The sequence below is a fragment of the Schistocerca piceifrons genome, chromosome 8 (genome assembly GCF_021461385.2).
Source record: "Schistocerca piceifrons isolate TAMUIC-IGC-003096 chromosome 8, iqSchPice1.1, whole genome shotgun sequence".
Lineage (NCBI taxonomy): Eukaryota > Metazoa > Arthropoda > Insecta > Orthoptera > Acrididae > Schistocerca > Schistocerca piceifrons.
This window is the reverse complement of record NC_060145.1, coordinates 396,240,284-396,258,709: the sequence shown is the minus strand read 5'-3', so window position 1 is coordinate 396,258,709 and position 18,426 is coordinate 396,240,284. Positions and strand designations below refer to the sequence as shown.

General features: G+C 41.4%; 1 protein-coding gene across 1 annotated transcript in view; it reads right to left on the bottom strand.

Moving 5' to 3' along the window:
* The window catches only part of LOC124712377, a 395,369-nt gene that overhangs the window by 190,187 nt on the left and 186,756 nt on the right, over nt 1–18,426 (bottom strand). The window contains exon 4 of the mRNA XM_047242672.1: nt 480–598. Within this exon, the coding sequence (XP_047098628.1) occupies nt 480–598 (119 nt within the window). The remainder of the gene's footprint in view (nt 1–479; nt 599–18,426) is intronic.

Genomic DNA, 18,426 nt, shown 5'->3' with positions numbered 1-18,426 from the left:
GTGGCTGAACCACTGAGCTACCTCGGTCGATTTGCTCCACTGACAGATAGATATAGCCGAGGAGAAAAATTATCCAAGTTCGATGGTTTCTGGAAATTTCCTCCTTCACTTGTATACACAGAATACATAAGTGTTATTCAAGTTTCCTACGGGCTGGCAGTATTTTTTCGTCCTCTGACACAAAGTATTATGAACTGAAAAAATTTATTAATTCATCTATTGTTGTTCTTTGAAGAACACTAGCAGGCTATGTTTTCTGTCTTTCGTATGATACATAACCAGTTTAACAAACACAAGGTGTGAAGATTCGTATCATGTATTTCTATCGCTGCCTCGAGTAATATAGTTACATCTAGGGAGTGAGTAACCTTGTAAGTCAACACTTATAAACTATTGCGGCAAAGGTTCCGCTTTTGCGAACTACTATTATTTATTTTACAAGAAAGCAAAAGAAAATGCAAGAGATCTGTTCTACTCACGCAGCATTCTCTGAATTGTTTAGCGTCGATAGGAGATGTGAAGTTGAGACCCCAGGTATCGTTGGTCATTGGATCCTTCCAATATACGAAGCATTCTGACGCTTGTCCGATCCGAGTTCCTGAAACAGAGATGTACCTTATTACATACCTTGTCGTTTCGTTTTTAATCATTATGTCATCATAAGGACTCACAGCTGGTCTCTCGAATGGTTCGAATGGCTCTGAGCACTATGGGACTTAACATCTATGGTCATCAGTCCCCTAGAACTTAGAACTACTTAAACCTAACTAACCTAAGGACAGCACACAACACCCAGCCATCACGAGGCAGAGAAAATCCCTGACCCCGCCGGGAGTCGAACCCGGGAACCCGGGCGTGGGAAGCGAGAACGCTACCGCACGACCACGAGATGCGGGCAGCTGGTCTCTCTGTGCCTTTCTTTTTCTGTGTATCTCTTTCCGTAAAAAATATTACTTCCTCAATACACTGTACATCGATGTTTTTAGGTTTATAAGGAGCCTCTTACTACTATGATAGCAGTAATATGACCTTTGAGGGGAGTTAAATTTTCACTCTGCAGCAGAGGGGGCTTTGATACGAAACTTCCTGTCAGATTAAAGCTTCGTACCGGAGCAGCACTCGAACTGAGGACCTTTGCCATGTGCGGGCAAGTGCTGTACCGACTGAGATAACCAAACACGACTCACGACCCGCCCTCTCAGCTTCACTTCCACCAGTACTTCGTCTCCTGCTTCCCAGGCTTCACAATAGGTAAGCTTCTGCACAGTTTGAAAGATAGGAGAGGAGGTACTGGCGGAAGTAAAACTGTGAAGTCAGGTCGCGAATCGTGTTTGGGTGGTAGCAAAGTCGTTAGAGAACTTGCTCGCGAAAGTCAAAGGTCCCGCTTTCGAGTCTTGGTGGAGCATACAGTTTTAATCTGCCATGAAGATTCAGGCCTTTGAGGAATTAGCCTTTGAAATTTTAATGATTCCTCTTTTTATTCTTGCCAACGTCATTCACCATTGCGATTACAAATGAAAAAAATACGTAAAAACGTAGCAAATACATGTAATACCTATGTTCCGGACTTTGCGTAAACGTACTATACCGAAGTCACGTAACAAATCCAGTTTTACGTTGATCATATTTGCAGTAATCTACGCTCACTCAAAAAATATTTCTGTGTTAAGGCTAGGGACAGACAACAGCTATAAAACTGATTGTGAGTCAAGAACACCATGAAATATAAGATAGGATATTAAAGTATATAAAGTTGGTGAACAGATTAGCGCCACTGTTTTTCGACTTGTTACGAAAAAAAAAAAAAAAAAAAAAAAAAAAAAGCAGTAGAATTAGAGACATCAAAGAAAATTCAGAACAAAATTATAGATTTCACAGAGGGAAAATTCCTCCTGTGCCTTAGAACTGAATACTTAGAAGAATTGTTATGTCGAATACTGGATTCTTAAACTGTGTGTCTACAGAACTGAAATATGAGTGTAATTCATTGCAAAACGCGAGAAAATGCTGAAATCTTTTGAAGTGAGACGTTGTTAGAGTTTCAAGTATACTTTTTCCTATGTTATGCTGCAGTTATTTGCCTAAGCCACACATGACCAGATGTTTTAGGTCTCTATGGTAACTCTGAGTTGATCTATAGATACAGATAACTTTAAAGAAATGGACAGAAAGTCCAAATAACACTTTCATACGCACGTAAATGTGTTAGCTGATATGTCAATAAAACGCGCCATTCCGTACTCGATCACTCGCAGATATCGGTGAGGTAGCGTTAAACTAGCGACTAAGCCGTATTAATACGGAACGAACAAACGCGACAAAGAGTATTTCACGAATTAACTTGGTGGAAATGGTTTACCAAGAGGAAAGACAGGTTAATGGGGAATCTATAGAGGTGCTCTAAGAATGAAACCTGGGGCGCTCAGGAGAAGTGCATATGAAAGATGGTAAGGGCAGAAACTGGTTACAATCTGTTACATCAAACAAACTGCGACGATACTGTATATAGACTGTTTACTAATATGTAACGACCAATACATGATAGAGAAAATTTAGAATGATTTGTAAATAGATTATAGAATGAGTACTTATAGCAAAAATAAGAGTAGCAGCTTACGGATTAATATCTGGTAAGTTGCGCTGTAAGCTGTTAGACCTTTAATTAATAATAGAAAAAAGTGGAATGAACAAGTTCGTGTTCTCGAATCCGGAACCATTGTATGTGCCGCCTGAATGACAATGACTCACTATACGATGACTCAATGGAATTCTTGTCGAATGAGAAACAAACAGCCGATATGAAGCAGCACATCAACATATTTTCTCTTACAACAAGTGGCAGTGAATATTTGTGTTGAAGGAAGGCCAGTAGCGTTATGTAGTGTGTTGAGGGGGTATTACCAAATTATCTTCGTAAACTGTCGCTATTTATTTATTTATTTAATCAGCATATTTCTGTAATAACACATATATACGTATTCATCAAACAGAAAATAAACATAATTATATTAACAGGTTTTATTCAGTTTACAGTATTCACAAAACACAGAGGGTCACAGACATGGAGGTACATCCAATTGCTCAACTGATGTCTTTGTCGCCAACAGGAACTCCTCCAAATCGCCAGGAAAGCATCGTTTTGGGCATCCAAGTATGATTTAACTTTTAATAATTTGTTTTTATTTAACACAATGAGAAACAGCTTCAGAACGTTGTTTGGTATGGCTTTGAACTGGCCATTATTATAAGCGTAAAGTAAAATCTGCAAATAGCCATCACAAAGACACGCACGGTCATAGTTAAAAATTTAATAAAAGTAACATCTCTAGATATTAATCTCATGAAAATGTGAAAATACACAGTAAATTACACAATTTGGTTGAAAAATAAGAAAGACCAAATAGAAAATAAAATGTTTTTCTATATTTGTGCAGAGTGAACAGTATTATTGGAGTACAATGCAATGAGAATGTCGTTGGAAAATATTAATTTATTTTCATACAAGGAGTAATTAAAAATACATTATTTGCATTAAAATCATGATCTAGTGTTTGTTAGTTAACGTATCGATCTGTTAAGAGGTGGAGGAGGAGATTAGTGTTTAACGTCCCGTCGACAACGAGGTCATTAGAGACGGAGCGCAAGCTCGGGTGAGGGAAGGATGGGGAAGCAAATCGGCCGTGCCCTTTCAAAGGAACCATCCCGGCATTTGCCTGAAGCGATTTAGGGAAATCACGGAAAACCTAAATCAGGATGGCCGGAGACGGGATTGAACCGTCGTCCTCCCGAATGCGAGTCCAGTGTGCTAACCACTGCGCCACCTCGCTCGGTGTTGAGAAAAATATAAATTAAATACAAGCAACCGAAAGCTACAACTAACGAGATTCGCACCAGTGATTTTACATTTACAAGACTTTTACGGTCCACAACTACCGACCACTGCGTAAATAACATGCAAATGTTCAAAGGCCATTATTTCAAAGTTTTACAAATTTGAGTTCCAGGCACTGACTTTCAAGTCCCATAATTTTGAAGTATATAGAAAAGGGCTAGTCCGCAGAAAGATCTCCTTGATGTGGCGTTTTGTGTTTGTGTCAAATGAACATATGTTGATCCCACGAGTTAGCGAGAGGCTAGAGCTCACTCTGGTTGAGAACACTTGTAGACAATATTCTTGGTATACTTTCCGTGTCAAGTCAGACGGAAACGCGAACTGTCGACGACAACTTTCATCGTTACGTGAAGAACAACCGACTTTTGGACTTTGTGTCTATATCTGTGATGTTACTGGCGCCCGTTGGAAGGTAAACACCTCGTTGAATTTCTCTACAGTCTATCATCATTCAGGGATGGCACCGATAAACCAGTAACAAGTGCACCTTACAGACTCGGCCTCTTCAATTTTATGAATATAATAGCATTTGTGAGTCAGTACTCAAACTTCTGGAATGGTGCGTGTACGACAGTGTAAGGTACAAATATGCTCCAAAAAGCTGTGCACAAAAATGCGGTTTTTCAAGGGCTCGTATCTCGGGTTCTGCAGATCTAAGAGATAAGGAGTCAAGCGGATTGGATACCCCTTGGCCTAGCGACCATTTTTACATCCCTCGGAAAAAAGGGCATGGTGTAACTGTCTTTCAGTACAGTGTCAAAGTTTAAACACTACCCAACTCCTCCAGACAAGACAAACTGGAGGTGTGCTGTATGGTGGACCGTAGGAATCTTATAAATGCAAAATTTGTTCAAGAGCAGCGGTTCGTGAGAAAACCTTGACAAACCCTGATTTGTGGGTACGAAAAATACCATTTGTGGGGATACCGTTTCTACAACTTCTGTTGATGGCAGTCCGTCGAAATTTTTACTATATGATCATAAGATAATATGGTTCGTTATCCAGATACAGAGGTTAAACGTTACAATACTTATGCAGAAAAGCGCACAACCGGTTTTCAGACTTTTTTGCTGCAGTGGGCCGCAATTATCGAAATAAGTAAGACGACAAATTACTCAAATTTTAGCTGTACAATCTGTAGACATTAATCTAGTAACGCCATTTTCTCTTTTTCGAAAATATTTATTCGTTGTCAACGTATACCCGAAAACATAAAGATTTTTGGGTACCAGAGGTACCAATTGTGGGTATGGTCAGTAGTATAATTTTTGTTCATGGCAAGTCGTCGAAATTCTTACCAAATGTTTTTAACGTGATGTTCCATATCTTTATCCGGTAACGAGATCCAAAGGTTAAAAGTTGCCGTTCTTACCCACGTAAAATATGCACGTAATATCCGGACTGATTTAACTGAAGGCAATGGTTCTAGGGCCATCCCAAGGGTTCTGAGGTCACCAAAGTATGTTTTGAGTCGGTCACCACTGAAGCTTTAAGAAAAAATGGTTCAAATGGCTCTGAGCACTATGGGACTTAACTACTGAGGTCATCAGTCCCCTAGAACTTAGAACTACTTAAACCTAACTATCCAAAGGACATCACACACAGCCATGCCCGAGGCAGGATTCGAACCTGCGACCGTAGCGGTCACGCGGTTCCAAACTGACGCGCTTAGAACCGCACGGCCACACCGGCCGGCGAACCTTTAAGATCCGTTGTCTCTATATAATAGCCACTTCACGACTATACAGATATGCCTCAAGTGGTGTCATGGAGACAAGAAATGGCCGAAAATGGTATTCAAATGCCTGAAACGCACATAAAGTGACATATAAATTATGTAAAACAGGTAAGACACCACATGCAGTAAAATGGTTATAATATCATTTTTACTCTTTTAAGATATAAATCGTCAGCTGGGAGTTTTCGATGAATTGCGATCGATAAACAAAGTCTCCAGATAAAGGTAAAGCAAACTATTTTGTGTTACCGATACGTTATGCTTACTTATTTGTTGCTTACATGTGTCAAAGTATGTAAATCGGTTGAAATATATAAATAAAAGTGTGAAAACTTTATTAACATGTAGAATTCGTTCTATATAAACGGAACACACTGCTGTTGTAGCGAAAAGAAGAGAACCAGCGGAAAAATGCTCCTGTCGGGAGCAAAACAAAAAAAAATGCTTTAACACACTCTGACAGAGAAGTGGGGACTCAACTGCCTCAATCTGCCTTCCTCACCAAAAATGATGGCATGCGAACTTATTCTTGTTTATTTATTTTTTTGTTGTTTTGTTCTGAAAGAGTGTAGCGGAGAGACAGCGACGATGGAAGAGACAGAAGAAAGTGCAATTCGAAGAGACAGGAGACAATGACTGTGGGAGAGAGCAACAGAGATGGGTGAAGGGAACAGCAGTTGGTAACCAAAGAGAGAGACTATATTGATGGTTTAATTTGATGGTCAGTAAGAGAGAGAGAGAGAGAGAGAGAGAGAGAGAGAGAGAGAGAGAGAGAGAGAGAGAGAGAGAGAGAGAGATGGATGGAGATAGAAGCAGCAGGAGTAAAAGAGAGGTGGTGGAAATGAAAAATAGTGCTGAATAGAGGCCATACATAGGCTCGGGGTTGGATCGTCCCAGACCGGTGAACTTTAGGGCGTAGGTATAGGGGAGTACACATTTTCGACTGAAATTTTAAACCCTCGGAATTTTGAGGTGCCAAGGTATGGCGGAGACAGTTACAGAGAGAAAAAAGACAAACTGAGACAGTGTAAATAAGAGAGGAGACAGTAGCAGTGGGATAGACCGAAAATCATTAGGAGAGAAAGGAGACAGTGGGAGAGAGACGTACGAGTATATAGATATAGACAGCTGCTGTAAGAGGGAGATGCTGAGGGCGAAAGTTTAAACACAATGAGAGTCTGTGTAAACGGATTTAGAATGTTCTGTGTTGAAACAGCGGGAGTACGTTGCCATGCCAAAACTTTTCGTGAGGGAGGCAGAATGAGGAATGATCCAGCTTGTTTCCCTCTTTTCCGTCAGTCTTTTAAAGAGGAACATATTCGCCTTTTTGTGCTCGCAAAGGAGCGTTTTCCCGCTGCCTTGCTAATGGCTAAAATGGTCACTCAGAGTTAGTAACAGGTTGCCTATGGAACGGCTTCTAGGGGCACCAAAAATAAGAATTTCAGTATTTCGTTCAATTATTGAACAGCTTACAAAATTTAAAGTCCTGTCGCAATCAACTCTTGAAAAGATATGGTATTACGTTAAAGATTTAATACAATAACGAAATTACTAAATCTAAAAAGAGTATACGTCTTGCGGCAGTGTAATTCGCCTAGGCTATATTCCTCCAATATTTGGTAATGAGAGCAGTTAACGATTCCACCCCCCCCCCCCCCCCGCCCCCTCCGATGAACCATTGATCTTGCCGTTGGTGGGGAGGCTTGCGTGCCTCAGCGATACAGATAGCCGGACCGTAGGTGCAACCACAACGGAAGGGTATCTGTTGAGAAGCCACACAAACGTGTGGTTCCTGAAGAGGGGCAGCAGACTTTTCAGTAGTTGCAGGGGCAACAGTCTGGATGATTGACTGATCTGGCCTTGTAACACGAACCAAAACTGGTACTGCGAACGGCTGAAAGCAAGGGGAAACTACAGCCGTAATTTTTCCCGAAGGCATGAAGCTTTACTGTATGGTTAAATGATGATGGCGTCCTCTTGGGTAAAATATTCCGGAGGTAAAATAGTCCCCCATTCGGATCTCCGAGCGGGGACTACTCAAGAGGACGTTGTTATCAGGAGAAAGAAAACTGGCGTTCTACAGATCGGAACGTGGAATGTCAGATCCCTTAATCGGGCAGGTAGGCTAGAAAATTTAAAAAGGGAAATGGATAGGTTACAGTTAGATATAGTGGGAATTAGTGAAATACGGTGGAAAGAGGAACAAGACTTTTGGTCAGGTGAATACAGGGTTATAAATACAAAATCAAATAGGGGTAATGCAGGAGTAGGTTTAATAATGAATAAAAAAATAGGAGTGCGGGTAAGCTACTACAAACACCATAGTGATCGCATTATTGTGGCAAAGATATACACGAAGCCCACGCCTACTACAGTAGTACAAATTTATATGACAACTAGCTCTGTAGATGACGAAGAAATTGAAGAAATGTATGATGAAATAAAAGAAGTTATTTAGATAGTGAAGGGAGACGAAAATTTAATAGTCATGGGTGACTGGAATTTGGTAGTAGGAAAAGGGAGAGAAGAAAACATAGTAGGTGAATATGGATTGGGTGTAAGAAATGAAAGGAGAAGCCGCTTGGTAGAATTTTGCACAGAGCATAACTTAATCATAGCTAACACTTGGTTCAAGAATCATAAAAGAAGGTTGTATACATGGAAGAAGCCTGGAGATACTGACAAGTTTCAGATAGATTATATAATGGTAAGACAGAGATTTAGGAACCAGGTTTTAAATTGTAAGACATTTCCAGGGGCAGATGTGGACTCTGACCATAATCTATTGGTTATGAACTGTAGACTAAAACTGAAGAAACTGCGAAAAGTTGGGAATTTAAGGAGATGGGACCTGGATGAACTGACTAAACCAGAGTTTGTACAGAGTTTCAGGGAGGGCATAAGGGAACAATTGACAGGAATGGGGGAAAGAAATACAGTAGAAGAAGAATGGGTAGCTTTGAGAGATGAAGTAGCGAAGGCAGCAGTGGGTCAAGTAGGTAAAAAGACGAGGGCTAGTAGAAATCCTTGGGTAACAGAAGAAATATTGAATTTAACTGATGAAAGGAGAAAACATAAAAATGCAGTAAACAAAGCAGGCAAAAAGGAATACAAACGTCTCAAAAATGAGATCGACAGGAAGTGCAAAATGGCTAAGCAGGGATGGCTAGAGGACAAATGTAATGATGTAGAGGTTTATCTCACTAGGGGTAAGATAGATACTGCGTACAGGAAAATTAAAGAGACCTTTGGAGAAAAGAGAACCACGTATATGAACATCAAGAACTCAGATGGAAACCCAGTTCTAAGCAAAGAAGGGAAAGCAGAAAGGTGGAAGGAGTATATAGAGGGTCTATACAAGGGCGATGTACTTGAGGACAATATTGTGGAAATGGAAGAGGATGTGGATGACGATGAAATGGGAGATATGATACTGCGTGAAGAGTCTGACCGAGTGAAAGACCTAAGTCGAAACAAGGCCCCATGAGTAGACAACATTCCATTAGAACTACTGACAGCCTTGGGAGAGGCAGGCCTGCCAAAACTCTACCATATGGTGAGCAAGATGTAAGAGACAGGCGAAATACCCTCCAAGAAAAATATAATAATTCCAATCCCAAAGAAAGCAGTTGTTGGCAGCTGTGAACTATCAGTTTAAGAAGAAATATTGGAACACGTGGGCAATATTGACCCTACGACTTATTTTAGAAGATACATTAAGGAAAGGCAAACCTACGTTTCTAGAATTTGTAGACTTGGAGAAAGCTTTTGACAGTGTTGATTGGAATACTCTCTTTCAAATTCTGAAGGTGGCAAGGGTAAAATACCGGGAGCGAAAGGCTATTTACAATTCATACTGAAACCAGATGGCAGTTATAAGAGTCGAGGGGCATGAAAGAGTAGCAGTGGTTGGGAAGGGCGTGAGACAGGGTTGTAACCTATCCCCGATGTTATTCAATCTTTATATTGAGCAAGCGGTAAGGGAACCAAAAGAAAAATTCGGAGTAGGTATTAAAATCCATGGAGAAGAAATAAAATCTTTGAGGTTCGCCGATGACATTGTAATTATGTCAGAGACAGCAAAGGACTTGGAAGAGCAGTTGAACGGAATGGACAGTGTCTTGGAAGGAGGATATAAGATGAACATCAACAAAAGCAAAACTAGGATAATGGAATGTAGTCTAATTAAATCAGGTGATGCTGAAGAAATTAGAGTAGGAAATGAGACACTTCAAGTAGTAAAGGAGTTTTGCTGTTTGGGGAGCAAAATAACTGATGGTGGTCGAAGTAGAGAGGATATAAAATGTAGACAGTCAACGGCAAGGAAAGCGTTTCTGAAGAAGAAAAATTTGTTAACAACGAGTATAGATTTAAGTGTCAGGAAGACGTTTCTGAAAGTATTTCTATGGAGTGTAGCCATGTATGGAAGTGAAACATGGACGATAAATAGTTTGGACAAGAAGAGAATAAAAGCTTTCGAAATGTGGTGCTACAGAAGAATGCTGAAGATTAGATGTAGCCATGTATGGAAGTGAAACATGGACGATAAATAGTTTGGACAAGAAGAGAATAGAAGCTTTCGAAATGTGGTGCTACAGAAGAATGCTGAAGATTAGATTGGTAGATCACATAACTAATGAGGAGGTATTGAATAGAATTGGGGAGAATAGAAGTTTGTGGCACAACTTGACTAGAAGAAGGGATCGGTTGGTAGGACATATTCTGAGGCATCAAGGGATCACCAATTTAGTATTGGAGGGCAGCGTGGAGGGTAAAAGTCGTAGAGGGAGACCAATAGATGAATACGCTAAGCAGATTCAGAAAGATCCAGGTTACAGTAGGTGGGAGATGAAGAGGCTTGCACAGGATAGAGTAGCATGGAGAGGTGCATCAAACCAGTCTCAGGACTGAAGACCACAACAACAACAACGAGTCCAGCAGAATTTATACAAAATTTCATATCCTTTTCGAAATTTTTTCTCGTCCACCCTCACATCCCTCCAGAAATTGATGAAAAGAAAAACCTTCAGCGCATACTACGTTTTCGTTTTTCACGCAGTAAAACTCTAGCATGACGCATGGCTTCATAACTTATTACTTCTTTACTACTACATGTATTCGCAACACATTTTGCAGTCAATATTAAGACATGCCAGTGAATACACCCGTAGAATCATGTCATTGTATGATGTATAATACTGAAGATATGACGTCGCAAATATTGAGATGCTTTATAAACTAATTCTGCTCATTGCGGAGCGCAAACTACCCCGACTAAACTAATCAAGTGTTTGATGATAACAGGCCTTTTTTGGTTTACGACTATTATTTTCGACTTTTTCGTTAGTCTACGACTAGTCGGTGTGAGCGAGCTACGGTTAGGGGAGCTGTATGTGTGTGTGTGTGTGTGTGTGTGTGTGTGTGTGTGTGTGTGTGTGTGTGTGTGTTCACGGCAAACTAGTACAAACCGTTGTAGAAAATCAGTTTTGCAATGAAAACAAAGAGTATGCGAGCCATGTCCGTATATCATGTTTTATTCTCTTATGAGAAGAATATCGGGCTTTGTAGCCGAGGTCGGTAACGCACTTCCGTGCTGTGACGCTTGACTCGGATATTAGCCGCTTTGAATCTTATTGGTGGAAAATTTTGACTGCCAGTATCTGGCCGTCAAGGAGAGGAAGCGTGATCACCAGTCCTTGGGCCAATGTCCTAGATTAAATTCCAAACATCTCCGCAGTCTCTAATGAATGGACCGCATGTGACACTGGTACACATTTACCACTTCAGAACAAGTCGGAGGAAGGCAGTCGCGCGGGATTAGCCGAGCGGTCTAAGGTGCTGCTGCAGTCATGGACTGTGAGGCTGGTCCCGGTGGAGGTTCGAGTCCTCCTTCGGGCATGGGTGTGTGTGTTTGTCCTTCGTATAATTTAGCTTAAGTAGTGTGTAAGCTTAGGGACTGATGACCTTAGCAGTAAAGTCCCATAAGATTTCACACTCGTTTCAACGTTTGAACGTTTGAGGAAGGCAATGTCAAACCACTTCCACTTGGAACTTGACGACAACGGAGACTTAGGATTGTGGCATCGGCTCCCCGACGTCAATGGGACTACTTTGACATGACATGAAGAATGTGTCTCGAAAATTTGATCGTACTTCTGGTTGCGTGTTATATTCATTGACACGAAGTCTGTCCGTATGAAAAGTTCAATTTTGAAAAATAATAAGCATTTCATTTTTAGAAATTGTAGACATGGCATGCGAAACAGACAGAAGCAATCAACACCGAGAATACAAGAGATTAGAATCAGGAGAGGTGTAAATCGGGGTTGCTTATTGTCACCGTTGACATTCAGTCTGTATGCAAAAGGGTCAATCAAATGAAGTGTTGCCTTCGTCCGATTGGCAGTGTGCGTGTGTGTGTGGGGGGGGGGGGGGGGGGGGGGGGGCGTTATCGTGCAACGGGACGATTGCATCAGACAGCATTCCCACAGACCCACAGACCGACAGTAAAACGGCAATGCCAACAACAGTGCAAAAATTCCACGTCTCCCCCGCCAAAGGAAACCAAATTTTCACACACGTTCCAGTATGGTGGTGATGACCTTCTTCTTCGATTGCAATGGTCCTCTGCTCATCGATTTCCTAGAGTGTGCGACCACAATCAGTGCACAGGGCTATGAAGACAGTTTATAGAAGCTTTAAAGTGCCATAAAGTCAAAACGCCCAGGAATGCTGTCGGACGGAACTATCCTATTGCACGATAACGCCCGCCCCTACACTACTATTCGGACGAAGGCTGCGCCTCAACGATTTGTTTGGGGAACACTGCGATATGTTCTGTACAGTCCAGATGATAGACTAAAGGCCGAAATACTAAATGTCTTTTTCCAAAGCTTTTTCACTGAGGAAGACTGCACTGTAGTTCCTACTCTAAATTGTGGCACACATGACAAAATGGTAGCTATCGAAATAAATGACAGAGGGATAGAAAAACAATTAAAAGCGCTCAAAATGGGAAAGGCAGCTGGACAAGATGGGATACCAGTTAGATTTTACACAGAGTACGCAAAGGAACTTGCCCGCCTTCTTGCAGTGGTGTACCGTAGGTCTCTAGAAGATCATAGCTTTCCAAAAGATTGGAAAAGGGCACAGGTCATCCCCGTTTTCAAGAAGGAACGTCAGACAGATGTACAGAACTATAGACCTATATCTCTAACGTCGATCAGTTGTAGAATTTTGGAACATGTATTATGTTCGAGTATAATGACTTTTTTGGAGACCAGAAATCTACTCTGTACGAATCGGCATGGCTTTCGAAAGGGACGATCGTGAGAAACCCAGCTCGCGCTATTCGTCCACGAGACTCAGAGGGCCATAGACACGGGTTCCCAGGTGGATGCCGTGTTTCTTGACTTCCGCAAGGCGTTTGATACAGTTCAACACAGTCGTTTAATGAACAAAGTAAGAGCATATGGACTATCAGACGAATTGTGTGATTGGATTGAAGACTTCCTAGATGACAGAACGCTGCATGTCATTCTCAATGCAGAGAAGTCTTCCGAAGTAAGAGTGATTTCAGGTGTGCCGCAAGGGAGTGTCGTAGGACCGTTGCTATTCACAATATATATAAATAACCTTGTGGATAACATTGGAAGTTCACTGAGGCTTTTTGCAGATGATGCTGTAGTATATCGAGAGGTTCTAACGATGGAAAATTTTACTGAAATGCAGGAAGATCTGCAAAGAATTGACGCATGGTGCAGGGAATAGCAACTGAATCTCAATGTAGACAAGTGTAATGTGCTGCGAATACATAGAAAGAAAGAGCCTTCATCAATTAGCTACAATATAGCAGGTCATCAACTGTAAGCAGTTAATTCCATAAATTATCTGGGAATAGGCATTGGGAGTGATTTAAAATGGAATGACCATATAAAATTAATCGTCGGTAAAGCAGATGCCAGAATGAGATTCATTGGAAGAATCCTAAGGAAATGCAGTCCGAAAACAAAGGAAGTAGGTTACAGTACGCTTGTTCGCCCACTGCTTGAATACTGCTCACCGGTGTGGGATCCGTAACAGATAGGGTTGATAGAAGGGATAAAGAAGATCCAGCGGTCAGCAGCGCGTTTCGTTACAGGATCTTTTAGTAATCACGAAAGCGTTACGGAGACGGTAGATAAACTCCAGTGAAAGACTCTACAAGAGAGACGCTCAGTAGCTCGGTATGGGCTTTTGTTGAAGTTTCGAGAACATAACTTCACCGAGGAGTCAAGCAGTATATTGTTCCCTCCTACGTATATCTCGCGAAGAGACCATGAGGATAAAACCAGAGAGATTAGAGCTCACACAGAGGCATACGGACAATCTTTCTTTCCACGAACAGTACGAGACTAGAATCGAAGGGAGAACCGATAGAGCTACTTAAGGTACCCTCCGCCACACACCGTCAGGTTGCTTGCGGAGAATGGTTGTAGATGTAGATATTCCAAAGTGAGATTTTCACATCTTTAGTGACCTGAAGAAAGACAAGCGCGGACGTCGGTTACAGTAGGATTAGGAAGTAGAAGAAAGGGTGCGATTGTGGATCCGTCAGCGGCCGAGTGCGTTCTACGAAACAGAAATTCATGGTATCGTCTCCCAGTGGGATAAATGTCTTTATTGCATGTGATGATTACTTTTGAATGGAATCATTCCACGGTCCCGCTGTGGCGGATTTTCGGTTTTCATTTGACTGACTCTCTTAGGAAGGGCAATGAGACAAGTAAACAACTGTCTTGACGATGAAGTGGTTTCCCGTGTACAGACGATTAGCATAGTACTGTTCGCTGACGACATAGCCGTAACGCCGAAAGAGGGCAGGAACTGAGTAGGGTACTTAAATAAATGGTGTGAACGTTAGCTAACGGCCAAAATATGCGAGTAAAGAATAGGAAACTAAAGTAACAGAGTGCGCGGCAGGTAGAGATGATAAAAACATGAGCGTTAAATGTTGACAAGAGTCTCTTGAAGAGGGGAATTAATTTTCCTGTCGAGTGAGAAAAAAAGATAAAGAAGACAAATGGAAGAATGATATCATGATAAGGATTAAACAACAAAAACGGCTGTTTACAATACCACACCAGGTAGAGATTCATAAAAAGCTATGTCTGGAGCACCTTTTGTAACTCTCCCGAATTAGGTTTTCCGAAACACTTCATTGTGCTAAATAAAACACTCTAAAATTAGTTTGTGACCGTAGCTAATAGATGAGGATGGTGGTCTTGGAATGACAGATGTTACAAGGACATTATAGGGATGCATAGTAATAGTGAGTTGAAATTACATTCACTGTAGTCAAATCACTGTTGAGTATTAACATTAACGTATGTTTAGTATTTTATCCATCTTCAACAACTGTAGTCGTAGACAATGAAATAATAAGCAAACAGTTGCATAAAAGAAATTTAAGTTATCTGCCGGTTTCGAACACTTAGTGCAACTTTTCAAAAGATTATGCCTATCGCATTATTTGCTTGTGTCTATAATAAAGGGCACAGATAATGCGATAGGCATAACTTTCTGAAGAAGGGCACTAAATATCCGAAACCAGTAAAGAAATTAAATTTCTTTTATGCAACTGGTTGCTTATTATTTCATTATATTAATGCGTGTATTTCTTTTGACCCCAAATATGAACCAGTTATCCCCTCGCTTCACAAACTAGTATAGGGTAATCAAAGCAAAATGCAATATTAATCGTTAAACGGCAATCTGATGACACATATCAAATACTACAATCCAATAAACACTGTCATCCAATAATGTCGGGCGCAGTAGAAGCAAACTCTGGCGTAATATTCTCTCGTATACAATATGCTGTGGTGTTGTATGATGAGAGAGAAGGGAGAGAGTGGAATCCGGTGCCGGCAGATAGGCTACTCCTACTGAATAACAGCAAGCTCCTTCTTCAAATTGTGATTCTTGCCTCACTGACGGGAACATGGTACATATATTCATACGACGTGATAAATACTAGGGCTGTTCGGAAAGTAAGTTTCTACTGATCGCGAAATGGAAACCACTGTGATAGATATATTTTAACTGGAACAGCTAGCTACAGCTTCCAGCCACTGCTCTACATAGTCACCACTCCGACTTACACATTTGTCGTAGCGTTGTAACACCCTCGTCATAGAAGGCAGCCGCCTGTGCTTTCATCCAGTTCTCTACGCTCGTCTATAACTCGTTGTCTGTGCGAAAATGCTGTCCTCATACCCAGTAGTTAATACGAGCAGAGATGAAACACAAAGGGAGCCAATTACGGGCTGTAGTGACGGTGATCAAACACTTCCCATCAAAAACGCTGCAGGAGCATTTTCATTGCCCCTGCAGATTACGACTGAGAATTGTCACGAAGCAGGAACCGTATGACAGTTCTGTAATGTGGGCTGCATAACATCAGGCGACATCTCTCACCAGGACGTCATACTTGGCGGGAGACACTATTTTCTACGCATCTTTATGTGCTCATCATGCTCTCAGAACTAAGACGACCGAAGTGATGCAACCGATAGGCATACTAGACACACTGTCGAACACACATGTGCAAAGCTTTATTACATTTTCACATTTGTTTCCATTTATTGACCGATCGAAACTTACTTTCCGCATATCCCCTGTACCGTCACCGAAGAACAATTACACTGTAGAATATTTTAGAAATTAAGGACTACTTTTGTCACAGGGTAGATTCTAGCTTCATGAATAGATCCATTACAAAACTTATTTTTCATTTCTTTGGTCTCTGTAAAAGGAAACTTTGAAATTTGAAGGTAGCTTTTTAACGTTTGATTATGTATGCAAGGTAGTCAGAAACAGTTTGTTAAGAAAAAAATTCAATACGTTGCTCCGTCGTGCGTTGTTCTCACAACACAGACGATAGCGCACGAGAGCGCTCAGCCTTTGGCTCGTCCTATGTCCAATTTTTGTATCACTCTCTTGCTCAGATTTGGGAAACCAAAAGAAGGACAGGTTTGGTTACACCATCTCTGACGGGCCGCTTGAATCTTCGCTCGCTATGGCGTGACTGGCTAACTTCAACACAAATTAACTCGGAAACAGTGCAACGTGCCGGCCGAATTTTTTTCTCTACGATTATTTCTCAGAACAAGTGCCTCCCAACACCCTTATAAGCTTTTCAGACTTTAGCTGACCCCCTGCACAATTGGATTTTATGGAAAAATTTTGTGACTTTGATTGTTATGGGGTAGTCAGAGTAATGTTATCTCATTTAATTATGCTTTATATGTTGTAATTAAATCACACAAATGTCCCGTCTGTATTATTATACACAGTAATTGTATCTTGTGAAATGGGTCAGCCCCAAACTAAATAGAATGGAACAGCACGAGATTGGCCACCTGCCTAAACGTACCCTTCTGCCGGACTGATCATCATCAAAGCGTTCCATGCCATCAATTCATGAACACTGCAAAGAGATTCGGAATTTAATCCAGGCCACTGGTGCAGAAGCTGGTTATCAGCTACCTCAGCTCGCTTCCAAGAGCTAACCAAACTTCCATTTGTCCTGGCGTCTACATTCCCCAGTGCTCGCATTATACTACCGTGACTCCCGCAAAGGTTAAGACTGTTTTTCGATCGTCTCATTGCCCTGCTATGGCGCGAAATACTATACAGTTGTGCAGTGTCTATGTTGTACTGTATAGTTTGAAGCAATATTCCTTCGGATTCCTTGCAAATCATTTCTTAATTGAAATGCAGCTGTTGATCGTCAACGCAGTGTCAGTTCCTTTGGACACGAATGCATGTCCGAAAAAACATTGATCGTATTATATATTACAGCGCAAACACTACGTTACATTATAGTTATTCTTATGCACTTCCAACAGCGCAAAAACTACATGACATACAGAAAACGGACACACATCAGTGGACACGGCGCCTCTCAAAGTTTTTAATTCGCATTACAGGTACACAGTATGGGCAACATTCCTGATATGGCAAATGTCAGATCTTGCACGCACGTGATTGACACGAACTGTCCGAGAAGGCGTGACAGCAGCCCGCTTTGCAAATATGTTCATTGGGTTGCCTATATGAAGGCGCAAACTAATTCTCTGCGATAATACGCAGACTTGAAGAAAGCGCAGCCTACAGGTGTAAGCTATAATTGTAAGAATTTTGTAGACCGTAGCAGACCCTAGTTAAGCAGTGGGGCACTGACACACAGCAATAACATGGAGCAAATTCCCTTCGGTTCAATAATAACCTATTACGGAACACACAGAGGGATTGGACAAAAATGTGGTAACATCGCGACAAATGGACACTTGGACATAAATTCTGATGCTAGCCAAGCCTGCGAGTAGGCTGCTTTATTTAACCACGAATAGCATCTGTGCAATGACCTCAATACGTTGCAAATGTCAGTAGTGATCAGACTAGCGTTCTGTGTAGTTGTGAGTGTATTGTGTCAGAGGTATGTGAATTCTAACGTGGGCAATGATGCTCGTATGGTGCATGCTTCCGTAATCAAAGGAGCCCAGCTGCTTAGTGTTCCAAGAGGCAGCGGTGGAAGATTTATACCGCATACAGGGAAAGCAGGAGGACACCACCCGCAAAGTCACAGTGCGGACGAAAGGGAGAGTTGAATGATCGTGACAGATGTTCATTGAAGATGTTGTGACGAAAAATAAGGGGACAACAGTTGCGAAAGTCACTGCGGTATTGATCGTTGCACTTGCGAAATCTGTCAGCATAAAAAAAAACGAAGGGAGCTTCTTAAGAGGGAACA